We start from the raw sequence: 27,504 nt of genomic DNA on the forward strand, positions 1-27,504 counted from the left end.
TGCCAGAGTTCTTCCTGTTTTCCTCCTGCTGTATTTAGAAGTGCTGCATGACATAGACATGGAGAGAATAAAAGGTTGATCTCGCACCAAAATAAAGCCATGCTGTGTCCTCAGGCTAAATAGCTAAGAGATGATGACTTGGAGCTAGGAGCACCTCCTGGGTGGAGTGAGGTTTAACCACATCCATAAGCCTGGCCTGGTGAAGAACAACCCCACCAGAAAAGCTTCCCATTAAAATATGTATTGATCAAGAGTAGAAAGGGAAGGCATTTCTGTTTCTCATGCTGACACCCTTGGGTATAGAGCTGTGTAAGTACAAATGCAAATTTTTGCTGGGGGAGGGAATGTTAATTTATGTCCACAAACACAATAATCTAGGCTCCCCAAGCATTTGTCTTCATCCATTTTATTGCCATCAACACCAGCCTACAGCTTATAAACCAACCCAATAAACAGACAAGTGAACAGGGAACCTCGTAATGGGGAGGCTTGTGGTGCTTAATGAGCCACTGGATAAATCACTGCAGAAAATCAGGGTGAGAGCGTATAGAGCTTCTGCTGCTGTATTTCAGGAGCCAAGCTCCAGTCAAGCTTCACGCAAGAAGCAGATGAGAGAATAATGAACTGACCCTGGAGACTGGAGATTTCCCCTTCCAAAATTTAAGAGACCAAAACCCACCAAGGCCAGATTACATGAACTTCTTAGAACTGCAGCTCACCCATGCAATTGCAAGGAGAGAGATTTGTAGTCCTGTGGAAAATTAGGTCCTGGAAACTTATAGGCCCTGGAGGGATTTAAAATCCATGTGGATGTGGCACATGGTTTAGTGCTGGCCTTTGCAGTGCTGGGGGAAGACCTGAACCTCAAGACATCTTTTTGAGCCTAAATAATTCTACAATTCAGTTATTTCTGTAGAAGTCAAGTGTAGAGACCAGAATGCTGGGAGGAGGACTGGAGCCTCCTGGCAGGCTACAGAAGGCCATGTGCACCAGTATGGCCAGATACCAATTTATACTGGGGACCAGTGACACCCCTGGTCAGACACATTTCCTGTGAATGCAGCAACCCTTATTTTGACTCCTTCACCAGCCCCTGAACACAAACTAACCTTCCCTGCATACTGGAAAATGTAGGGAGTAATTAAAGCTGTGCCCAACAATGGCATTTCACGTCTCATCTGAGCACCCATGGCTCCAGGAGAATGTTGGAAAGAAGGAAAAAGAATGAAAGAAGAGAAAATTCATAGAATTCATTAAGTGACCAAAACCTACTCCTTGCTGCAGAAAGCACACTGGGCTCCACTGATTTACTGACAAGAATGTGATGTGCAAATTAATCTCATCACCTCTGCTGCAGGAGGGGCAGAAATTTCATCAGCAAGTTCACTTCAGGAAAGCAAATATTCCACGGCAAATTAAAAAACCCCACAAAGACTAGTCCTGATTTAGCCAGATATGACACCCAGGTGAGAAACCAATGTCACAAGAGTCCTGGACCCCAACAATCCCCACTGCTCCAGGCCTCCAGACCTCATGAAAGCTGGCAGAATAGCCTCAGTCCAGCCATCAGGGTTTTAAGCTCCACTTAAATGGGCCCTTCCTCATATTCATACAGGTGTGAATAAAATCCTCATTAAGTCAAGTCCCAGCATGGAACGTTAACAACCTTCTGCAACCACTCTAGGAAGTAGCAAACCATATTGTGTTATTAAAAGCCATTAATCCACAATGGCTGGGTCTTCTTCCTTGCTGAATGGAAATTATTTAGGGGGGGAAAGATTCAAACATCTGTATTTGTCAAGAGAAAAAAATATAAACATTCAATTTCCTTGAAGTAAAATAAAAATTTTCTTTTCATAATATCTTGCTGTTTAATCCATATAATTTTTTCTTCTTGCAAGATACTGCTTTATTATTTTATATTCTCCTGGGCAGCTGCAAGGACTGACTTAATGCTTGACAATATCCACCCATTGTTACTGTCAGGACAGATATATGTTCAAAGTATTAATCCTTATTGAAGCAAACTGGCAGTAAAACAGTTGTTCCTGACACTCAGTTTGGGTGTAAGAAAAACAGTAATATGAGTGTTTTCAGGGAATACAGCATGTTTGTTAGCTCAGTTAACCATGATGGGTTTTTGCCTCTGGGAAAACTAGAAGGGAACTGTGGCGTCTTCCCAACACGGTATGGGACACCTGAGGAACAACTGAGGGAGCTGGGGGTGTTCAGCCTGGAGAAAAGGAGACTCAGGGGTGGCCTTATCACTCTGTACAGCTCCCTGAAAAGTGGCTGTGCTCAGGTGGGGTTGGTCTCTTTCTCCAGGTGGCAACTGACAGAACCAGAGGACACAGTCTTAAGCAACTTCAGGGGAAATACAGGTTGGATATCTAAGTTTTTCACAGAAAGAGTGATAAAGTTCTGGAATGGCCTGTCTGGGGGAGGTAGTGGAGTCACCATCCCTGGATGCATTTAACAAAGCCTGGATGTGGCACTGGGTGCCAGGGTTCAGTTGAGGTGTTGGGGCTGGGTTGGACTCGATGGTTTTGAAGGTCTCTTCCAACTAGTTATTCTGTGAATTCTATGAAATAAATACAAATACAGTCCCAAATCTTAGTCTTCCTGCTATTTCCATACCGGAAGCAAAGTCAAAACCTGCTTTTGCTCATGTTTGCTTTTCCACCTGCTCAGTATGTGACTGGAACCAGATGATCTTAAAGGTCTCTTTCAGCCCAAACCATTCTGGGATTCTACAATTCCTTAAGACACGTGTCCTTGGTTTCACCTTTATGGCCCACCCTTGAGTCCACAGCACAGTCCCGTGGCTGGCAGCTCTCTGGAACACATTGATTTTGGTGTGGGTCCCTCTCTGACACAGAATCCCCCCCGTGCTGGCGAGGTCTGTGCCACACTTACCGGTTGGTCTCGCACATGCCCTGGTAGGCTTCGATCGCGTCCTCCTGGTCAACGTGCCGGTCGCTGTTGGGCCAGCTGGCATTGGGGGAGATGCTCTCCTAAAGTCAACGTGCAAAACACCCATGTGACTTCCTGCTTTAAAACTCTGCCCAGCCCTGAAAGTTCCTGACACCAAACCACTCCCAGTTATTCTATTTAAAGCATCCCTGGGGCATCCACCACACTACTGAGTTTCTGTGAATCCACACACATGCATTAGGAGAGATAACAGATGGAAGAAAGATGCAGTGAACTTAGGAAGAGGATAAGCAGGGTGCTTGGCTTGGTTTGAAATACAAAACACACCAAAACCTTGAGGAATGATAAGACAGCAAATCAATAAAGACTGAGTTTCTGGAAAATGTGCCCTTCCATTGGAATGTGCTCTAAATACAAATCCCATCCCAGCTGTTTGAGAGACAGGCTCCCATCCTGCCTGCATGTCAGAAGAAAGACATTACACCTACACCAGCCCAAACTGAGCAGAATCTGGTCTAGAAATTCTTTTCCCTCGCCCCATTTCCTTGCAGGAAAAGATTATTGCTGTGAAACATCACCAGGAAGGTGCTGAACCACACACATTGGTGCAGGGCTGGTGTGGGCTGGCTTACCCTCTTCAGGTGTGGGGGTAGGCACCCTAGAGCAGTACCAAGGCACAGATAGTCCTGGGCTGTCTGAAATGCCAGGGATTGCATTTTATCCCCAGGCAGCAGATCCTGTATCCCTGCACAACCCCCCATAACCTCCCTGCGCCATCCTGCCCACCAGAGCAGGAATGGCATTGCTCAGGCAGCAAGTGAACTTCCACCAACAGAGGGGAAGAAGGAAAAAAGAAAAACCATTATCCTCTCCTTTACCATGTTTTTCCCCGTCTCTTTCTGCTGGGCTGCCTTCATGATCTGCGACCTGAGGATGAGCACCTCCTCCTTGCGCACCTCCAGCTCCTCGTTGGCTGATTTCAGCTGGTTCAGGAGGAGGTTGTAGCCGTCCTGCACATCGTTGGAAGAGTTGTTCTGGGTGGCGTGGTCTGCGATGGCCTTCCTCAGCTCATTGAGATCATTTTTCAGCTTCTTGTTCTCTGACTCCAGCTCTTGCCTCTGGAAAACACCGAGCCATTAAGCAGTTTAAATAAACCGTGGTGCTTCATCCTGTTCTGAGATGCCTCTAGGCTGACTCAATTATTGATGGTTACAGATCAATGCAAGCCAGGATCTGGGTTTTGCTGCCAGCCCAGCCATCTGTGGTTCAGGGAAGGTTTTTGCTTTAGTCAGCAGCCTGTTGCTATTTAATAACAACACTACAGGGTGACCCAGGGTATTTTTTATTTGTTGACACTATTTCTAAACAAAAGCAGGCTGTTAAAGAAGCTAAGCATGCTCTTTTCTCCTCCACCTCTTTTCCTTCTGAATCAATAAATCACACAACCCCCACAACATTCAGCTCACCTTTCATATTCATTAGATAAGCTGGAAGATGCTGGTTTCCCCAAACCATCATCATGGCAGGCAACCCTTAGGTGAGCCACGGGTCTCTGAATTCCCTCTTCTTTTGTAATTCCCCCACCTCAGTGCAGTGTTTATAGCTGGAGGATTTCCTCACCCTGATGTCTCCTCAGCTATTGGCATTTGACAGGCAGGGCCAACACTGTGCTAGTTTGATGCCAACTGATTCTCCTGAATAACAACATCTTAACTGAGACAACTGAAGGGCTTATTCACTTTTGCATGGCAGCAGAAGACAGAAGAAGAGAGCTCTGGCAGCTAGGACAGCCTTTCTTTTATTCTGTCACCACAGAGCTTTGTTTGCAGGTGGCAGCACAACATTTGGCAGCTCCCTGCCACCACCCAAACCCACCTGGAGAATCCCTGTTGGGTCAAGAGCAGCTTTGCTCCTGCACATGGTGCAATCACAGAACCATGGAATGGTTTGGCTTGGAAGGGACCTTAAAGCTCATCCTGTTCCACCCCCTGCCATGGGCAGGGACACTTTCACTAGCCCAGGTGGCTCCAAGGCCCATCCAACCTGGCCTTGGACACATCCAGGGGCAGTTTTTCTGGGAAACCTGCACCAGAACCTCACTACCCTCACAGCCAAGAACTTTTTTCCCAATATTCCATCTAAACCTACCCCCTTCAAGCTTAAAACCATCAGTCATTGCTGTGGGTCACAGACCGGCTGGGAGCCAGACTCCTTGGAGTCCTGTTGACAACAACCCATCTTCCTTGGCATGACCCTCCACCTCTGGCTGCTGCATGGTGCCACCCAGGAGTGCTCCCTCCTGTCCCCATGCCCCCAGACTCCTCAGGGAACACCAAGCCCCAACAGGACCCTTGTCCAACACAGCACAAACCAACAGCCCTGCACGTGAGCTGATGACATTTGCTGTCTGATGAGGGGTCAGCTCTTGCCTAGGGACCAACCCCACCCATGTGGATTCTCCAGTCTACAACAGCACATCATTCCCCACTGTCACCCACATGCCTCATCTCCCTGCTGCTTACTGAGCCTTTCCACGGCTTCCTTTCACAACCCCTCCTATCTCTGGGATCTCTGCTTCATTATCAGCTTGGGCTGAGTCAAGCTAATGAATCCAAAAATGGCCGGGGGGGATGGGGGCAATTTATACAATTTACACAGTGTGTAGCGAGCACAGCTGTGTAAACCCCATTTCCATAGGAAACGGGTGTTGTAATTATAAATCCTTACAAATTATAAATAGCATGGCTTATCACAGCAGAAGTGTGAGCAGAATAGCTGATCTGGCATCTGGGCAGCATGCTCCTAGCTGAACAGACACCATCAGTATTGGGGCATATTCAGGTACTTTATACCAGCTGTCATGAAAAAAACAAAAGGATAAGAAATGCCTTAGATCCATCAATTCGGATTAATTCCACATTAACCATGCATATGAGACATGGGTTTTTCTGTAACTGGTGATTGAAGCAGGAGTTGGAAGTGTGTGCATGGTGGGAATTGGTGTCAAACTGGGTTTAACTCTTCCTGCTACATCACCCCTCACTGATGGTGAAAGCAGTTACTTGCTTTTCTACTAAAATAACTCTTCTGTGGGTTTTGTTATTTCCTGGGTAAGACCTCTGCTTTCCTTTTTTTTAACCTTTGCTCTCCTCCTCTTTGTGTCCCTTTCTTCCTCTCTTTTTTGTAATGGGTCAGTCACACTGCTAACTCCAAGGCCTGGTCATTTCAAGCTCTGGTTAGAAACAAAGCCAGAAAGACCAGGAAAGAAAGCAAATACCAATCACTCAGCTCCAAGAGCCCCTACCATACATTCCTTTCAAAATTTACATTTACGTTTATTCCTTGCTCCTTTCTTTGTGGATTTCATAGAGCAGTGTTAAAACACCTTCTGTCCCCAGCTCACACACTCTTTTTGCATCAGCTCTTGCCATGGAAGATCAGAAGCTAAAATAAAATGCTGTGGATGTGGAGATTTCTACTGGCAAAGTGAAAAATACTCTTTCTTCAGCATAGGTGAGTCCTGCTGATTTATTTGACAAATATCTGACAAATAAATTTGACCAAAAAAAAATTTTACAGTCAGAATGCACTGAACTTGAACTCACACTTGTCCCAACAGATGCAGTGTTAAAGAGCTCTGACAGGGTAACCCAAGCACTAATGGTGATGGAAATAGCTTCACTCTTTAGCAAAGGGCCCACAGAGCAGTGCTGGGGGAAGTGTGAGCCTGCCTAAGTCACAGGTCAGCACTGCCATGCCAGAATTTTGCCCCTCTCTTCTTTTCTGGTACTCTGCAGGAAAAGGAAATTATATCCTCCATGCAGCTCATTTATGATGAGCTGCCAATTCTAAGGGATGAAACAAGTGAGAAACTGAATTATGCATCATGCTCCTGTGTGGAATCCTAGAATGCGTGAGTGAGGAAGGACCTTTAAAGGCCATCTAGTCCAGCTGCCACTAGAACAGGTTGCTCAGGAACACGGAATCAGAGCAAGGGTTTCTTGGTGCTTTCATTCCCACTGCCACTTTCCCAGCTTGAAAAAACAAGGAAAACACATTTTTCACTGGCATATCTGAGGGACATAACTCCCTGTTTTGCATTCCTGGATAATGATTAACCAAACATCTGGCTGGGTATATTTTGGGACAACATCTCCTGAGAAATGCATTTCTCCATTACAAAGGACAGGTGACTTCTGCCTGTAAATTTATCAGTGTTAGCTCAAGTTTCACACATTTCAGTCTTACAAAACTAAAAAACCAGATGAGCCTCTCTAACAGAGCATTGTGCCTCACCCACTTCCCTCCATCAGAATCTGCATCAAGAACAGGCTCCCCAGCAGAGTCTGCATCAAGAACAGGCTCCCCAGCAGATGCTAAAGCCAAAGGCAAATCCCTGCCATCATGAGTGTTATGAGAGTAATAATTACAGTAATAATTACACCAAGACACCAAGCTGGAGGACAGCAGACAGCTATGAAGTATCAGACCATGTGCTAGTTGCAGAAGTCAAACCTGCACGGCCATCCAGTAGCACCCACACCTTGTATTGTCCTGCTTAATGGTCTGTGGATGCCAAAAATGTCTGAAATTGGACATAAAAATATGGAATCTTTCTTTAAAATAGTGAAGAAATAGTTTGTAAGCTAAGGAACCTTAAAGCTCATCTTGTCCAAACTGAAAGAGAGAAGGTTTAGATCAAAAAGGAGGAAAAATATTCCTGTCTGGGAGGGTGGGCAGGCCCTGGCCCAGGGTGCCCAGAGCAGCTGTGGCTGCCCCTGGATCCCTGGCAGTGCCCCAGGCCAGGTGGGAGCAGCCTGGGACAGGGAAAGGTGTCCCTGTCCATGGCTGACTAACTGGTACCTCACAAGCCATTCAAGAGCATCCACAGAAAGACTGTCCCCTGTCTGAGCTTTTAGGCACCTCAGACTATTTCCCCACGATAAAGTATTTTTAAGCTGGTAAAAATGAAAAATAAACATACTCACAAGAAACTCTTTAAGGAGCCAGATATAGTACAAATATTTGAGCTATAAATTAACAGGAGAAAGAGAAGAGAAGAACAGCTTTGTCCTAGCCTTGGAAGCAGCTGTCAAGGGGGAAGGAGGGAAAAGAAGCCCTCAAAATCAGCAGTAAATCACTCTTGCATTGCAGACAGAGAGTTCAGGCTGTGTCCCATGTTCAGATGTAGGGAGCACAGCTGGGAAGTGTATTTGTCTGTCTTTTTCAGTGGACCTTCTCAGGAAAACACTCCTACAAGGAATGTTAATTCCCTGCAGGTTCATTTCCCCTCTATTTTAGACTAAAGTTTAACAAACCCTGCATTTTTAGCAACACATGCCGCCTATTCTTATGAAATAGTATTAATATTAATTGTAAATTTTTAAAAAAATTAACACTTAACAATTTTTAAAATTTGATAGTTATGTAGAACTATGAATGCTAGTATGTTAGTGTGCAGAAAACAGGAAAATCCAAAATCGGTATTTCCACTCTGAACTTCCAGGGTTGAACCTTGAAGAAAACACAGTTTGTGAGCTCATACAGAAGTCGGAATTCCAGAAGCCATCTAAGGAGGTGGTGGTGGTTCCCATCTGTTGGGTTTCCCCTTCCAAACTGCAACTCCACTTTGCTTTACCAGGTCAAGAAACTTAAATCTTCCACAAGTATGTTTAACCAACTGGAAGACACTTGGGCAATGACCTGGCCAGGCTTCTTCTCCAAGGGACTATGTAGAGGTACTAAGGAAATTCAGGGGGGTTGCCCTCCACCACGAAGAGCACATTTAGCCAGAGCTACACCAATATCGTGCTAGGAAAATAAAATTGGATTATTAAGTGTCACAAAAATCTACTGATACTCTAAGGGCTTAGTGAGGGTTGGACATCCTTTCCATCTCTAATTTCTGCTTTTTTTCACGTCCTTTGGAGGAGATGACGCAGAAGGAAAAATTAGTATTACTACTGACAGATGGATTAGCATCATGCTATTCTGCAAAACATATGTTCCTCTGGACTTCTCAGTTGCCTTGCAATATTTTTTAATGGGATAGGGAGAGAGGAACACCAGAAAGTTAGGTCTGCACTGAAAAAACCAACAGCATAAAAAAATTTCCCTTAGTAGCGCTATTCTAGAAACCGGTTTTCTGAGGATAAGCAGCACATAAAAAGTGGTCTAAGACAGTTAAGGCCAGAAATGTTTGAATACAGTTAGAGCAGGAGGATAGAACCCACAGAAGCTGCAATAGGAGCCCAGGAGGTTTCAGTTGCTCTGATTGTCACAGGGAGAATGTGACAGGGACAGAAACTGTCAGGATTTTGAGCTTGGGAGCAAGACAAATTCTAGGGTAGGGCAATGCTGGGAAGACATAGGATGATTGTGGTCAGCCAGCACTTCTGATGGGAGATGGAGCCATTTAAAGAGGCTCAAATCACTCCACAGATTTATCTGGGTTTGACCTGAGTGGCACCTTGGGATAGCACAAGAAGATGGCTAAGAAGCAGAGGTGGAGCCTGGAACAACAAACAGCCCATAAGAATTTACACCTGCTGCAAAGCCAGCTGCTGAGACCTGCAGTGCCTGTCAAAGGGAGCCCAACAAAGTCCCAGAGGGAATACCTGCCATGGAAAAAGCCCTCTTCACCACGAGTGGGTTCGTTACCTCCATGGACGACTCAGAGACAGCTAGGTCAGCAGAAAACAGATGTCACCCCAGAGAGACACATATATGAGCCCATCCAAGGCCCAGGAGAGGATGGAAAACCACAGTTTTCCAACGGCCCTCTCTAGCAGAGCTGATTACGGCAGGTTTTGGATTATTATCACATTCACACCATTTGTTTGGGCTGCTTGAGCCTGCAGTAGGTTACAGCACTAAGGAGAAGCCTCTCACTCACCTTCAGGCTGTTGTATGCAAAATCTTCATGTTCTGAAGTCACTTCAGTCTTTATTTCATTTACCTGTGCAGAATAAAGAGTAAATTTTTTATTTAGGATCAGGCAGAAGAACTGGCACACAGCACAGGGTAGCTGGGCACATCTCCATCAGCATTCAGCCCTGCTGGCCAGCTCAACCATAATAATGTCATTAATTGCCATCAGACAGCATCCCAGCAACACCAGTGGGGCAGAGGACACTCCGAGAGAAAATGGTTTAATCTCTCATTAATATCTTGACAACTGTGCCTCGCTGCAGCTTTCAAACAATGACAGTCATTAAGGGAACAATCTCCAACACAGCAGTTGGAAAACAGGTTTTTAATCCTCCTGCAGCAGGAATGAGAGGCTGGGGAAGTCTCCCATTTCATGTCTTCCCTGCAAATTACTAGGGGTGATCAATAAGGACATCTAGTGTAGCAAGTAAATAATTACTGTTGATGATTTTGTTGAGTCTCCTACTGCATTTGTTCTAAGGTACACTGATCTCACACTGGAGAGTAATAATGAAAATGATTCCCAAACAAAGCAACAGGAGCCCCAGAAATTCCAAATATGTAACCAAGAGGGATGGCATTTGCCCAGCAATTTGTAAAAGAGCAGTGCTTCAGGGCACCAAGCACACAGCAGCACTGCTGTTTCATAGCACACTCTGGCCTCTGAGAAGCCACAGAGCCTTGGCTACGATGGCAGGGAAAGCACATTCAAGAGATCTGCTATAGAAACCCCCCAGCCCAGAAGTCAGCTCACCACCACCTAGAGAGCTGTATTTTCAGACTCACAGATTCCTGCCCCCTGAGTTACCACTGGGCTGCCAGTAATCTTAATTTTTTAGATATACATATTTTTAATTTGTTTTCAAGCAAACAACTCAAATTTTAGGAAGTTTGAGGTTGTTTTTGGTTTGGTTTTTTGGTGTTTTTTTTTCACAAGGAATGAAGAATGCAGCAAAAGACTTCCCTGCCTTGCAACAGAAATTAAGAACCCATTCTCCTAACAGCTACCCTGATATTTTTGACTTACTACATTACTTTTAACCTGTATTCCTCTCTATGATCATTACTGAGGGAAAAAACCTAACCAAAACACAGAGATGATAATAAAACCAAAATGGGGACACCAGCCTGACTGACATGGGTGTGAAGTGCTTTCCAGTTCATGCCACACACTGCTGGATGGAGGGAAGTCAGGACAGCAAAGAAATGCTTGAATAAAAGGAATCATCCAAAAGGGAGGGTTGTTGAACATGCAGGGCACCACATGTGAGACACAGGGTCAGTGCAGCTGGAATAACATGTGCCAAAATTGATTCCACATTTCACTGCTTTCAAGAAGCTTAAGATACTGCCCTAAATATGTTACAACCAGTTTGTTTAAACAAATAAATAAAGCAATTCTCCTGTCCAATTGTCCTTAGTGGACAAAAAAAAAGTTTATCTCCATTTTCCAGATGGATTTGTAGCCCCTTATGTTGAACTTGTCACTTCTAAAGCTAAATTCCTACATCATGTGGCCTCAGGCAATCACGGAAAACCAGTTACAAATATGAAATATTAGTATCCATGAAAAGATGCCTCTTGCCTGGGATTTCTTGCTCTCTTGCTCCTTTTTCTCCAGCTGGGCTTGCAGCTTCTTCCTCTCCAGCTCAAGCTCCCTCACTCGCTTCTGTAGCTTTAGGAAGAGGGTCATGTCCATGGCTGCTTTCTCCATCCCAATCTCCTGGAGAAGGACAGGAGGGAGGGAAAAAAAGAGAAAACCTCAGTGTCAAGCTCTACACCCATGCACAGTGGCAGATGCACCCTGTATGTACATCAGACACAGCCAGGAACAAGAGCATCCTAAGAAACACATGTACTTCCAAAAAGCAAGTCCACATTCTAAATACCTATTTTTAGTGTCAGTAAAATACCTGACTTGTTTTGATACATCACTGAATGCTTAACAGCCCAACAGATAAGTAGGTGATGCAGGTAAGAACATAAAAAATGTCCCTTTTAGTTAAGTGTTGATTTGTTGGGGTTTTTTAACTGCCACACCTGGAATATTTTATATCAAAGCATTATCAATACTGATTATTTCGACTTCAGAAAATGCTTTCAGAGCTGTTCAAGAATACCAAAACGATATAATGCAGCAGCCAGCAGAGGGAAATGGAGGCTTCTGCAGGTGTGTATTGGGACACAAACTATGGTCCTGCAAGGGTAGAGCTGACCCTAAGGATACTGAACACCCGTAAGTGCTCAAGAGTCAGAAAAGTGGAGTTTAAAAAGCAGCCTACACTATGTAAATAAAAAACACATTTCCCTTTTCCACAGGATTCTTGATAGCCAAGGAATAATTTGAGCTGCTCTTTTCTGCATTAGGAGACTGTTGATTTGATTACAGGGCTGTGCTGGCCAGCAAAGCATCCATGAAGATGCATGGGAAGGAAAATGCTCAGGACAAGAGGCCAATGAATTCTGGTGTCCTTGCAGAGAGGGATCATGATACAGTCATGATCCATCAGCTCTGAGTGTAACTGCTGTGATGAATTTTCATCAGTCCTCAAGCTGGTATGGACCAAAGACAGCACTGTATTATTTTTAGAGCCCCGATGCTGCAAACAAGTAGAATTTGCCAGAGCACCACAACCCTGCAGTCCCTCTCACACAATTAACGATGCATTTCTACAGCATGGAATCAATTTCATCCATCCCACCTCACTGTCCAGGCTGCACTGTCCCCCTGTGCTGCAGACCCCACACCCATCACGCCCAGAGCAGGGCTCCCCTGCCCTCCCCCCTCATTTGCTGTACCTCCACCTGCTGTATCACATCCTCGGTGTCCCCGATCTCAGAGGTGCAGATGGATGCGTTGTTGGAATCAGACTCCAAACTGCTCTGGTTGGATGGGTTTCTCCTGTGCCCTGGTGTTTGCTGCCAAGAAACGGCACAGACATATAAAGCACCCAGTGTTAAAGGACTCCTCTCCAAGTGTTGCTTCTTTAGAGGAAATATGTGGCTATATACTTAAATTACCTTACAGAGAATTACATGTTCTAAGTTTTTATGCCCTACCCTTAAAATTCATATTAACACTTCAAAGTGCAAAAGTGATATAGAAGCTCAGCTTAAAAATTCTGCATGAATTAAAGGCTCTTCATGACACCAGATGCCTGGTAAGTATGAACATGCAAATCTGAGCTCAAGGTTGTGCTGCTGACAGAACCCTCCAGGACCCTCTTTAAAACACTCAGAATTCCATCAAGTCCAGCAGCACTCTGATTTTCAACAGTTTTTCTAACACTGTAGCAATGCTGAACCTAAAAACTCTGGCTTTTGAAATTCTGAAGTCATATTGCTGGAGATTTTGTTTGTTTGTTTTTTTAACCCAATACCTACGCATGAACATCACTAACACAAAAGCAAAACAACAACAAGCATGAGCCAGCTTTTGCTGAGGTTCACAGACATCTGTAAGCATTTCACAGAGGAGCATGGAAGACCAAGCTCCTCTTGCAAGGTACACAAAAGGTTTGGCTCCAGTGCAGATAGGTATCCTTAGAAATATCAAGCACAACCTGCCCACTAATGGCAGCTCTATTAAATGTTTTGGGGGTGAGTGAGCCACGTTATCCAGGCACCAACATCAGGTCCAGGGCACAAGGGAACAGGGATAATTCCAGTTTAATTACCTTAAAAATAGTCATTTCATCCCTCAAGTTGTCATATCTCTGCTCCAGACTTGCATACTCTTTTACCAGGTTCTGATAACGAGATCTCTCTTCTTCCAGCTCTTTCTTCATCTGCATCTTTTCCTCAACTGTGTTTCGTGCAAATTCATCTTTAAAATAGGAAGGGAGAAAAAAAAGAAATTATGAACTTTAGCTGAGAAACAAGCTTCTTGTAAACATGTGGAACAACAACAACAACTAATGAACAACATACTCCTTGCCAAGAGCCCTTAAAATACATGTAAGTATTTTAGTCAGTAATATTTAGAGACTATTATAATCTGTATTTGTCTCCTCAATATTTGAAACAGCTTCAGCTCTTCTGTTTGCAGAGCAATCCTTTGCCTTGAGTTAAAGAGAATTCTCCAGTGCCTACAAACCATTATTTAACTGTGGCAGCTACAGCTCCCATGGACCAGCCATAAACCCACTTAAGAAAAGCCCAGCACGGTACAGAAATACATTTGGGTTGAAAAGTGGTACTTGCTTTATATTAAAACTTCCCTGCCTACTTCCCACCAGCAGCTTCGGCGTAGGAGCAAATCAACAACAGCAGCTCTTCCTCATGTCATCATCAAACATTTACCATGGCAAGATTGTGGGGGTTCAAAGAAGTTTATATCCAAATAAATTCAGTTATTTGTTGAAAACTCCCCTCTGGAAGCAAACTTGGTCCCTTCTCTTCCTAAGGAACGAGACAAATGTAGCCCATGTGTTGTTTTAAATGGGTGAACAACAAACCAACCCTCTCCTCTTCCTTTCTCCCATCTTAGATGCTCCAAAAGCATCCTGTAATGAATAAATATTTGCAGCAAGTTTCTTCTTAATATGTTATCTTCATTCTTCTGTTTTGTGTTAGGCTAGGAGCAAAATGCACTTCACAAGTACCACAGAGCAGTGGTAGTTACATCCACAGCAGGATGACCTTTGTAAATCCTGCTGCAAAATCAAAGCTGAAAAGGATGACAAAAAAATAGAAAAGCTCAATACATGCAGGAGAGTTCCTTTTGTGAAATGGGATCTTCCCAGGTTGCTTCCCCTATGTACAACTTGTCAGCTAAGTCTCTGCTTTTAAAAAACACTTACAGGCTCTTGTCACACTAGACAAATCCTTTGCCACAGCTCAATAATGTGAATTGTGCTGCCCCTTAGATCCTTTATTAATTATTCTTGGGATACAGCTATTCCCTACTCCATCAGCTTCACTGCCTCCCACACTGTCTGCATGAAATGCTTTAACATAACTGAACTAAAAAGCCTTGCTAGGTACTTTATTCTGTATTTCACCAATTAAACTGGCCTCTGCCTTACCCGTTGTGCAAGCAGCTCTGTTCATGCAGTAGGACAGCATGAACACAGCTACCTGCACAACAAAACAGAGACAAAAGCCACCAGGAAAGGGTCATGGGAAGATCAGCATTTTTCAAGGCAGGGAAAATTAGTTTCAGGGGAGAAGATTAAGCCCTTGTCTAATGGAGGCATGACAATGCCATAGGCAGTTTTTCCTACCTTCAGACTGACAGAGGATCCTGCTGTTGAGCTCCTCTTTTTCCTGCTTTAGGAGAGCGTTTTCTTCTTCCAGGTCGCAGATGCGCTGGGGAACAAGGCAGAGAGTTACTGCTGGCTGCAGGGCAGGGCTCCTGCAGGGATTAATTTCACCTGGCAGGAGACAGGGGGCTTTGTTCGGCCTCTCTTTGCTCTTTAAGAGATCTGTTCCCCTGTGCTTCGCCACTTATCCTTTGTACACGGGTAGCAGAAACACAGGGGAAATGCGCTGCTACAAAAGTGAATAAATTTCCCTTTCCTAAGTGCACTTCTCCCTTAAATCTACATTTTCAGCAGAATTTTACAAAATACTGAGCAGCTGGACTTGGTGGCCACGACCTGCAGGAGCAAAGCTCTTGGAAGTGATCAGGTCATCAAATCAGAGGTTTATTTTTAGATTTCAATGGGCTTCATCATTGTCCTCAAGTCACAACACCGAGTCACAGCTGCTGGGGAAATAAATATGCTGATTGTCCCCAGAGATGTAGCACTTCAGGAGCTGAGATGGACACAGTGAATGTGAGCTGAGTGAATAGATCAGGCTTTTTTAACTTTATTGTACCCAATCCATGTAGCATGATGAGTCCCTTCAGTGCTTCCCACAACTAGAGAACCTCTGGTACAGCGAGGAATGACATGTACCAGGGCTCTTGGCAATACAACAGCAGCATATTTAGCAACTATTAACAACAATTGCCTCGTAAAAAATAATGAGAACAGGAACTAAATCCTGAAAATGCTATTTTCACTTGTCACAACTGCAAGGCTGGGCTGATGCTGACAGCAACCAATCCTGGAACATTATTCAGCTTCCTGAATTCTGGTGCATTCAACAGCGTTATCTCAAAACACACAACCATCATATTGTCAAGTGAAATACGGTGCCACAGCTAAGCAGGATGATTCTGCTGCTGTCAGGGGGAGAACACACATCATCCCAGCACGTGTCATCCCCTATGCCTGCTCCTCCACTCCCTGTAGCCACTGCTTAGGAAACAGCTACACACAGCAGAAGGAACTCAAGGCACCAGTGATAAACAACAATGTAAACACCATAATAAAGAGTTTCCACAGCCCAAGAGTAATAATTTTGCTGTCACCACTAGATTAAATTTATAGGCAGCCCAGCTGGCGTGCATTCCTAGCACAGATTTCAGTCTTCCACACAAGCATGCTCAAATTAAGGCATTGTATCAAACACTGGCTATGCCAGATACATCCTAATGATGAGGACAAAAGCACAGTGAATATTTTCTTGTAAGTCACAACTGAATCAGTCCTGTTCCATGCACAAACAGAAAAACCTCCCCACTCATTACTCTTCCTGTTAATTTACTCCAGCTCTCTGCATTACATCTGTCTGCACCTCTCCTAGAAGGCTGGAGTCTGGATGTACAACTAGAAAGTGAAAAACCCCACAATTTAAGCATACAGAGCTACTAGTGTTTTAAATGCTGTGAACTGAGCCAAGATTTTAATATTCTGTACCAAAACCAACTGCACTCCTTCACCATAAATCACATCTGTCATCAGATCAGCACTAGTGTCTTCAAGATATGAAGAATTTTTTAAAAATTGGAGAAGAGATACAGGAGTGATGGAATGGAAGGAAAACCTGTGCTGCAATGGGACAGCAAGGAGCTCTACTTGTTTGTCCCATCAGGAAAAGATTAAAAACAGTGGGATTATTTTTCTAATGCTTTTTATTGGGTGCTGATAAGGAATTCTCTGCCCAAAGCTATGATGGTTGGAAAACAAAACAGACGAAAATCTTGAGTATTCTCAACTGTGCTGAGAGGATATTTGGAAGAGCAAGACTTAACAGAATCCACAACAATTATTCCCAGATTTTAAAATTTCTGATCCAGGTTGGGTAGAGATATTTTTAAGATGTTCTCTTAAGCCACTGGATTTGTTTTCTGCATTCCTGTTTCTACATGAAACAGGAGTAAGCTCAGAGATCAAAACCCATGCGTAACCAAGCCCTGTGGGAACATGAATGGTCCACACAACGGCCAAGCAGCACCAACTCCACCCCTGATAGCTACACAGGCAACTTTTGTACCTCCTGCTTATCTTTCCACAGGAAACAGATCTGTGGAGGTGCTTCAAATGCAAGAGCACCTGCTTTGAAAGATTTCTGGGGAAGATGCTGAGCAGGGAGCCCTTGTGATGGCTGCAGCTCTTATCTAAGTGTCTCCCTGGAGCAGCCTGCTCATAAGGTCTGCCTCCCATCCTCCCCCAGTCTTGTAAGGAAAGGATGATGGCATTTGGCACTTTTCTAATGAAATTCCTGGCCAGGCTGTGAATTATCCTAGCTACCAAGCAAGAAGAATAGGTGCTACCAAAAGCCCTGGAAGGAGCTGTTGGTACTTACCCAGATGTTTCAAACTCAATCATAAAATTAAATAAGAAGAGCAGCTCTAAAACTAAGGACTTAGACAGAATAGCTGATGAAGAGATTAAAGGACTTTTTTCATTAACTAAATCATAACTGACATGGATTTGCAGGAGCTTCAGAAAAATTAAAGGCTCATCTCAGTCTCACTCAGAAGTGAGATGTCTTTGAGAATCTATCCCACTACAACCATGCCCATGGTGTCCTCTTGATACTGAAGGCAAAAACTGCTTCTCACCTGAATTTAATTTCATGATGCTTCCCAGCTTCTAGCAGATATTAGACCAACTCAAAAATCTCTTCCCAGAATTTTTCTTGGGAAGTGTTCTGGATAAATTAATATTTTCAGGAAGGAAACAGGTCCTCTCCCTCTTCCCACTTACACGGAACCGAAGGGAGCAATGTAAAGCTAATGCCAGAAATAGGAGCCTGCACCATTAGAAATGTTTTATAATTAAACTGTCTATTTTCATGGTGAAATGCACAGTATTTGCTCTGCTGTAGGCACTTTTACAACAAGGGAAATCTTCTGCTTTGTTTTCATGCTTTTTAAAAGCATTTCTTCAGCGATTAATCCAACCTTCCATCCAAGTGCTCAAAGGCGATTTGCAATCAAGAACAAAGAGACACAGTTTATCCCCAGCTGCATCACCCTTAAAATCAGGCATCCTTTCAGGCCCTAAAAGCCTGTGCTGCACCCAGCTAATGAACGGAGCCCTGTGCCAAAAAGAATATTATAATTTTAAAAGGAAATCACTAGTTTCACATGTCCCTGTGTGGTGCACCACAAGTGCAAGGAGTGGAGCAAGTGATCACCTGGCAGCTCTCTTGGTCCAGCCAAGGACAGCAAGTGTACAGACTGTTCACCTCTTTGAGAAGCACATCCAAAAGTGCATTTGAGTCATGCCAGAGGTTTGGGGTAAATCACCCTGACCACAATCCTTCACCACAGCTTCTCAGCCAAACCCACCACCTGAGGGCTCAGCCTCGAGGGGAGGTTCACACAGCAATGGTGCTGTGTGAAGTGCCCTAGAAGAGCCTCATAAGGACATTCTTCCACTGTAATAATAACACAGCTAATTCCAGGCTTTTCTTTTTTTTTTTTTTTTTTTAATTTCCAAAAGTGACTCGTCTTCAGGTTGTCACACACCAAGTACTGTTCTAGAATAACAGCTGCAAACCAGCTTTTTCTTTGCAATTTATTGAGTATAAAATCCCTAGATTCTTTCCAATTGCAAGATCAAAGATTCAATTCAAAATTCAATTTCTGGTGCAAAAGAGATATCATGGATTTAACTTGAGCAGCCACAAGCATTTGCAGAAGGACACTGAACTCTCATGTCAGTGCCTCAGGTAAAGAGAAGTGGTGTTATTCAGAATTAATCTGATCAGTGAAGAAATTCAGGGCAAAAGGTCCATCTTTGCTATTTGCAAAACAGACTTTACACTCTGAAATCTCTTCCTCCCACTAGAATGACTTCTTGTACAATGGTGGCAGTGCTGGACTGCTCCCACCCCAAGAGATAAAGAACAGGATTGCTGCACTTGATTGTCCTTGTGGGTCCCTTCCAAACCAGGATATTCTTTGGATTTGCATGAAGGAGGAAGAAAAAAATAATAAATCTATTTTGTGTATATCCCAGCTCCAAATGCCATAAAAGACCGCAACAACCAGCAGCTGTTGCTGGAGCAGGGCCTCTCCTCAGGGAGGGAAGTTGGTCCTCACATAGGTCATGCTCTGTGCGTACCTACAACACCAGCTATGTCAGAAACTGAGCCTTGTGTCCCATCCCGGGCTGGGGTGAGGAATATTTACACCTTCCTAATATTTGCAGCAGCTGTTACAGACCTCCCCAGTAATTTGCATTACGCACCATGAGGAATCACTGTATACACATGAAGCTCTGGCATTTACATGAATCTCATGACAAGAAAAGCAGCTTCAAGTTGTGCCAGGGCAGGTTTAGACTGGATATTGGATAAATTTTTTTTCACTGAAAGGCTTGTAAAGCATTGGAACAGACTGCTCTGGACAGTGGTAGAGTGGCCCTGGAAGTATTCAAAAACCACACAAATGTGGCACTTGAGGACATGGCTTAGTGCTGAACATGGTGGTGGTTGGCTGATGGTGGGACTTGGTGATTTTACAGGTCTTTTTCAACTTCTACAACTCTGTGATTCCATGATGTTCATGGTTTTTAGGCATCCTGATTTCCAGATGTGTTTGGGTTTGGGTCATTTCCTTGTGGTTGGCAGCACAAAAGGCATCAGGGTGGGGTGTCCTGACACAAGGCAGCCACTGTTCCTGCAGGGATGTCCACCTGTCCTGCTCCAGGAGCTGTTGTAAATCCCAGGGGCATTCAGCAGCAGAAATAACACTCAAAGAACAGACACTTCCCTTCAGAGCTCTGAAGAGCGAGCTCTCACCAGCATGGCCACCTGCAGGAGACAACCTGTGACAGACAGACAGACAGACAGACAGACAGACAGACAGACAGACGTACCTTCCTCAGCAGGTCCCTCTCCTTGCCGTGGCTGTCCTCCAGCACCTCCCTCTCGCCGTGAGCCCTCTCCAGCTCCATCCGCAGCCGCTCCGTCTCCTCCTGCAGGCTGAGGAGCTGCTTGCCATCACCCTGCTGGGTCTGCTGGTACTGCTGCAGCTCCTTCTTCAGCTTCTCCACCTCGGAGGAGTGGGCTGATGTCAGCATGGACAGCTGCTCATTCAGAAGCTTGTTCTCCTTGTTCTGCAGCCAGCATCCCAGGAAGAAGAAGACAAGAGCACAAGTGACATCAGTGCACACAGTAATGCAGTACAAAAGTGACCACTCAAATCCCCAAGCACGGTGGGTGACAGACCCACAATAACAAACGTTCCCATTCACATCCTAATGAAGCTCATAAAGCTAAAAGCTATTTCTAAACTGTGACAAAAGCTCAATAATTTTGGCAACAATTACAGAAGCATTTGTCAAATCGTACTACGCTGATATCACTCAAAGAAAAGGCAAATAACTCTTGGTAGCACTTGCAACCAAACCAAAATACTACACTTTTACTACAGCTTCCAAACAGCATAGCTTAATATGATTGGTTTGCAATTTTGGGGGCCTTTGTAGTATTCCTTTTGCAGTTTACCCTGCTATTCCTGAATCCCATACCTGCAGAAACCTGGAGTGACAATGCAGAACTGCAGCTTCAAGCACAAGAAGCTCCCCAAACTCCAGTTTCAAGTCATGCGCCAGCTCAGCCATCCTTTCATTTGCTCAGGTTTTCACTTCTAGCATTTAGCACTGATTTTCTCCCCAGTTTTGAGAACTGAAAATTCAGCAGACTTTGCTCATTTTTGGGCCTCAGATCAAAGTCAATGGGCATTACATTGTGACTAATAAAACATCATCATTATCAGGCATCACCAGGCCAAAAACCAAGAGCATTATTAAAAGCCTACTACATAAGCTGTGCTGACTTTGGGTAGATAAGCTTGATACCACAAGAAGAATTTTGAAACTTAAAATGCATTCTAGTTTTTAAAGTTTGCTCTGATCATCCTTCTGGCCCCTATTAAGGTGACCTCCCAAAGCACCCCCTCTCATTGCATCTCAGTGCTCTTCTCAGAAGCAAGATAAAGACACATCTCAAATGGAAAAAAACAAGTAAATGAGCCATATTAACATTTTCTTCCTTTGTTCCCTAGTAATGAATTATTAATGAACATCAATATTCAGCATTTGTATCATATTAGGAAATTATAATTTCTGCATGACCAAAGGCATTTCATAGAATCCTAGAAGGATTTGAGCTGGAAGGGACATCATGTTCCCTGCCATGGCAGGGACACCTCCCACTGTCCCAGGCTGCTCCCAGCCCCATCCAGCCTGGCCTGGGGCACTGCCAGGGATCCAGGGGCAGCCACAGCTGCTCTGGGCACCCTGGGCCAGGGCCTGCCCACCCTCCCAGACAGCAATTCCTAATTCCCAATGTGCCAAAATCTGTGCCTGCCCTCTGGCAGTGGGAGCCATTGCCTGGGTGCTGTCCCTGCCTGCCTTGTCCCCAGGGGCTGTGCAGCTCTCCTGGAGCCCCTGGAGGCCCTGGCAGGGGCTCTGAGGTGTCCCTGGAGCTTCTCTGGTGCAGCTGAACAGCCCCAGCTGGGCCAGGCTGGCTCCAGAGCAGGGGCTCTGAAGATATTTCCAAATAAATGCATTTTCAGAACCTTGTGTCGATGGTTTCACACAGCACCCAACCAAGATTTTCATCCAAAAACATGATAAATGCACAGGAATGGTTCTGGGTTGTTTTATTAAAAACTACTGACATGAGGGAGCATTTACTGGGTTCTTCCCCACTGCAATCAGAGATTGCTCAACAGACCCTATTTAATTTGAACTTGCTTTATTTTCAACCATTATCCAGTCCTGCAGATTTGAGACAGTCCTGGTTTCATCCCAGGCTCTGTGAAAAAACCCCAATTTATTTTGCTACCAAAGGCAGATGTAACAAATTCCTCAGCTTGTTACCCAAACTAGTTTTATTCACAAAAATGCTCACAGAGATAGTAGTGCTTGCAGAGAGAGTGTAGGGAGCTCACAGTGTGTCTAAATATTGGCTGCAAGAACATGCAACACTAAATTAGGCACATCCCTTGTAAGTGTCTCAGGCAATTCCAACAGATTTAAAGAAAATTACCTGAAGGAAAAAGAAAAAAAAAAACCCCAGAAAAAAAAAAAAAAAAAGAGAAGGAATTGGTCCAATGTAAATAGAAAAGAAAGTGCTCCAGTGAGGATGTTTTGCAGCAAAATAGATCAAAATCTTTCTTCTGTGTGCAAAAAATCCCTCACCGATTAAAAAACCTAATTAAATGATTCCAGTTACAGATGCCAGAGCATCCGAGCCGAGGCTGATGTACAATAATAGGTTTTAATGTTTTCAAAGAAAGATCCCTTCCTTAGGGGCACACGGAGGGTTGCATCTCTACTCATGAGTGAGCTAAAGTAGCAGAAATAGAAACATTTTCTTCCACAGCTACTCAAAAAAAACCAACACAACTGCAGCTCTCCAGGTTACCTGCTATATGCTTTTTTTTTTCTTGTAAAGTTAATTGGTATTTTCAAAGGTTGTGTTTATAGATTAGCAAGGACTGAAAGCAAGATCCTTCAGGGAAACGATGATACTGCAAATGCGCCGTGCCAGAAAAAAGATTCAGTGCACTGAGAAGAGAATCTGCTGGAACAATGCTCCTCAGCACTTCCAAAGCATCCCAGAGAAACCTGGCAGCCCTGGAAGGATGGTTAAATTCAGCTCTCTGGACAGACCACCACATGTAACCCAGAGCAGGAATTCTTTCCTGCAAAAGATACACAGAAAGCATCCAAAAAACTCCTACAAAATGGTCTGTGGAGAGACTGAGGGAGAGCAAGATGAGCTTGAGACCATTATTTCTGCCTGGTTAAAAGCTCTCCATTACTCCTTCCCTAAAGCAGATCCTTCTGCTGCTTTCATAACCCATGACAGAAAAGCCAATGTTAACCAAATGTTGGTTTTTTCCTTTACTGTTCCACTGCCACACTTCTCCTAGCAAGGAAATAGGGGAAAAGACAAACTATAAAATACTACTGATGTTCCAGTGTCAGCCCAGCTGCTCAGCAGATCCAACACTGATGTTCACACTCTTTTCATGAGTTCAGCCCAAATTATCTCGACCTGGAATGACTCTTCCTATTCAATTCCACCAAAATACATCCTGGATGAAAGGTCATACCTTTCAAACTTTATTCTGAGAGTTTCCCATTCCTAAGATACTGCTAGCAAAATCTAAGTATGGAAATGGGCATTTTAAAATTAAACACCAGGGTCTGGAAGTTGGACCCTATTGTGGTGCAGCTGGACCCTGCTGCGGTGCAGTTAATGCACTGCAGCCAATTAACACTGCAGTGAGGCTGACCACAGCAATGCAACCCCCTGTGTGTCCTGACTCTGCACTGTCTGAGCCAACACAGAGCCACTTGTCATCACCCCCAACACAGGACTGCTCCTGTCTCACTGGGGTGGGGAGATTTCAGCTGGTGAATGAGCCATGTGGGAGGGACAAGGGTTTCTGACAACATCTCAGAACGATAAACTGGAATAATCACAAACTGGTGCTACAAATAAAGGGTAATCCCAGCTGAAGAGGATGTTTTCCTACCTGTAAAAATTCAGTTTAAGGGTACAAGTGGACATGAATTTCCCTGTCGATATTAGTCATTGCAACTAGGCCCCACTCAGCATTTCTCATGATCACCCCTCAATTCCTTTTACAGCAACACAGAAAGTATTTAACAAAGTAATTTGCACACATTAGTAGGTGAAAAAATTATTATGCTATGTCTGTAAAATCAAACCATTATTTTGCAGCTTATTAATGGCAAATGGCTACTGAAGAAAACACCCCTGTGATCAAAGAGTCACTGTAAGGTCATTAACTCATGCCACACAGGGATCTGTCACATCACACTATCCCACCCTCCCCTTACTCCTGGAGAACTGTTGTGTCTAGTAACACAAAGTAAACTATTTACCCAAATTGCTGTTTATCTTCCAGGGAATGTGACTCCCAAGACACACAGTTCACAATGCCAGTGGTGGCACACACTCTGCACAGTCAGTGCCCACAGAGCAAAAAGCACAGCAGAGCAATTCAGCCCCAAACCTGTGACATTGGATCCCATGTGGAGCTGGCTTGGGTTTTTAAGCAACACTTTCTAAAACTGCTGTTCTGTTTTCCCCCTCTGAGCCCTGCTGGGTAGTCCCCACAACAATTCCAGTGCAGCTTGGAGCAGGCTGTGTCCCACCCTTACAAATGCTCGGCTGCCACCAACACGACTGTGAAAAATGTGTATTATATGATTGGCTTTTTCCAAATATTAAAATCAATATTATATGTGTTATGTCAGAAAGTTATGCTGTATTAATTTTTTTAGTAGTGTGTTAAATATAATTTTAGATTATAACACAATGTTAAAACAGAAACTATGCTTTTTTAAAGAAAGGACTTGCATCAAGATAGCAGCCATAGGACACCTACATCTTTCAGAGAAAGAGCATTTATTGCTCTCTTATCAGAAGAAACTAACTTCTTCCCGCCTTGCTCAGCCCTGAAGATGCCATTAGGATTAAGAGGAAGAAGCTGACACTGACCAGACAGAATCCTTTGTTTGAATGGAATTTATGTATCACGTATGAGGTGGATGAATATACAACAGGCTGTTGTTTTTAAGGGTTAATCCTCAGTTAATGTATGTCCTTTTTCAGGCTTATTTTGCCCAGAAAAGGTACCCAAACCGTCCATAACTCTTCTTATTTGTCTTGTATTGTCCTAATCCCAACTGTTCAAATTTTCATTACTCTATTTATATTGCTATTTTTATAGCCACTTTTTTACTATTAACCTTTTAACATTTCAAAAACAAGTGACTGGCGTTTTTCACAACGGCCCTTCCCACACGACACGGGCAGACCCAAAGCGGCGGCTGGGCCAGGCCCGTCCCTGCACAGCCCGGGACATACCTGCTCGTCCACCTTCCTCTGCAGCTGCACCACCTTGTTCTCCATGCCGATGTTGAGCTTCTTGAGGTGCTGTGCCGAGCGGGCCTCGATGCGGAGGGCCTGGAGCTGGCGCCGGGCCCTGAGGCGCCGCCAGTGGCACTGCAGCACCACGGCGGCGGCCTGGGCCCGGCGGAGCCGCGCGCGGGCCAGCCAGCCCCGGGCGTACTTCTGCAGGATGGTGGCCTTGTGCTCCATCAGCATCTGCAAAACACGGCCACAGTGCGGCAGTCAACAGAGGGAAGGCATGGAATTGTGGAACTCCAGAATGGTTTGGGTTGGAGGGACTCTAAAGATCATCCACCATGGGCAGGTGGTGGATGATCACACTTCCACTAGACCAAGGTGCTCCAAGCTCTGTCCAACCTGGCCTTGGAAATTTCCAGGGATCCAGTTGTGTCAGAATTCAGGACATTCCTCTTGGTGTCCTGGGTTGCCAGGGGGCTCAGAGACCCTGGCACAGAGCCCAAGACACCTGTGACTTTGATTATGACCCATGGAAAAAGTTAACAACCTTATATGAGGATCTGCAAGCCACAAAAGTCCGAGTAGAGTAATAATCAGTTTGTCATAGGGCGAAAAGTAGATTTTTTTGGGGTTTTAGAATGGGGGTTTAGGGGCCAAGATGGAGGAATCTGGGTGTGTCCAGCCTTTCTTCTTCTTCTTCTTGGCCTCCATCTTCTGCTGTGATGGTGGCACTTTTAGATTGGTTTAGAGTAGAAGCTCACTGTCTAACATTGGTGATAGGTATTGGAAAGTAATTGTAAATATTGTACACGTAGTTTTTAGTATAAAAAGATAACACCTCCCTGGGGGCAGGCAGAGTGCCTCTGTCTGTCCTGCTGAGTGGACCTCAGAGGACAGAGGAGAAAGAATTTTATAGATAAAAAACAATAAACAACCTTGAGATTGAGAAATGACGAGCTCTGACTCCTCCTTTGACCGTGGGGCTGAGAAAAGAGACTTTCTAATACATCTTGAGGTCACTCTGACCAGCTAAAGTCCCAAGACATTTGCTCTGGGAAACCTGTGCCAGGGCCTCCCCACCCTCACAGCCTTCCCAATATCTTCTCTAAATCTACTTTCCTTCAGCTTAAGGGCATTCCTGAAAGGTCACCTGTACAGCAGCTCAGGTTTGGCGGCAACAAACATGAAACACTTCCCAAACTGCCCTGGGAAGGGCTTCTCCTCCAAGGAATGTCCTGGAAGATGCAGGTGCTGATGGAAATGGAGGCTGTGGTTTTGCACTCTCCTTCATGGACAGGCACTGTTCTCAATGGATGCAGGCAGGGCACCTCTCCTAGGAGCCTGCTTAGTCTCAAAGCAAAGACCTGCTTGGTCAGTGACACGAGGGGATATGATCCTGGTTGTGAGGACTTGGTGGGAGCAGGTGACATTTGGGCTCAAGTGTGACTTTGTGGACCACCTCAGAAGAGTACTGAGATCCACCAGAGCCACAGCTCCAGAGTAAACACTCATTAACAGACACACTAACAGTCAGCAATGAACTCACTGTCCCCTCAGCATCACACATCACCAGAACAGATCTGTAGATTTTTTTTCCTGTGTTCTGCCTCTGCATTATGATAATTTTTACTGCAGATAAATGCTGTTCTCATGGGATTTCATATCATGTGGATAACCTTCAAATAAAACTATGAGTCCTTTCACTACAGTCTGCAGTTACTTCTCTAGCACGGTTCAATTTGTAGTAATTTTTATCTGTTTTCATGAAATTTCCGGCATATTTGCATTGGATTTCTTCCCCAAAATTTACAGCTATCTTGTCAGTCAGTGGCAGTTCAATTTTGCTCTCTAAAATTGAAGGCTGACATTTTAGAGATACAAACAGCATGTTGTTAATAGCTTCCTTATGCTTCAGTCTGCTAAGGAAATAAATAGGAGAATTTGAAGATTACAAGACACTTTATTGTTATTAGTTTGGGTTAAGTTGTCTCAAAAAAGGTTATCCTATCAGCTTCTCTTATAAATATTTTGTTTCACCCTAAGGCTTTCTTTGCAGTTGCAAATTTTAATTCAGAATAAAGGGATTGTATGAATTTAAGATGCAGCAAGAATGACTGTGAAATGAGCTTTATATGTCTCCAGTCTCGGCATTCATAAATGGAGAAAGCTAGGGATGCCCAAAGAGGTAGAAGAAACCCCACTGCATTGCCTTGGGGACTTATTTCAGCTTTACACAAAAATTTTTGGGTGGGAACTGGGCATGCCTTCATCCCATAGATCATCACCCACTGCCCTGCATCTGTCAATGAACATGCACTGGAACCAACACTTTTATCTAAAACCTATACCCAGTGCTCCAGAGATTAAGGACACTCAGATTAGAGAGGCCTGGCCTTCAGACAACTTATACACCTTGCTAAGATTTGGGTGGCCTTG

At 44.3% G+C, this 27,504-nt stretch overlaps 1 protein-coding gene across 1 annotated transcript in view; it reads right to left on the reverse strand.

The window, feature by feature from the left end:
- The window catches only part of MYO5B (myosin VB), a 147,640-nt gene that overhangs the window by 18,783 nt on the left and 101,353 nt on the right, over window positions 1-27,504 (reverse strand). The window contains exons 22-30 of the mRNA XM_058824488.1: window positions 25,066-25,305; window positions 20,028-20,267; window positions 15,090-15,174; window positions 13,542-13,690; window positions 12,664-12,783; window positions 11,450-11,587; window positions 9,830-9,892; window positions 3,813-4,052; window positions 2,917-3,014 (exon numbers count right to left, since the gene is read on the reverse strand). Coding sequence (XP_058680471.1) covers window positions 2,917-3,014; window positions 3,813-4,052; window positions 9,830-9,892; window positions 11,450-11,587; window positions 12,664-12,783; window positions 13,542-13,690; window positions 15,090-15,174; window positions 20,028-20,267; window positions 25,066-25,305 — 1,373 coding nt within the window. The remainder of the gene's footprint in view (window positions 1-2,916; window positions 3,015-3,812; window positions 4,053-9,829; window positions 9,893-11,449; window positions 11,588-12,663; window positions 12,784-13,541; window positions 13,691-15,089; window positions 15,175-20,027; window positions 20,268-25,065; window positions 25,306-27,504) is intronic.

This window comes from Ammospiza caudacuta, chromosome Z (genome assembly GCF_027887145.1).
Source record: "Ammospiza caudacuta isolate bAmmCau1 chromosome Z, bAmmCau1.pri, whole genome shotgun sequence".
Lineage (NCBI taxonomy): Eukaryota > Metazoa > Chordata > Aves > Passeriformes > Passerellidae > Ammospiza > Ammospiza caudacuta.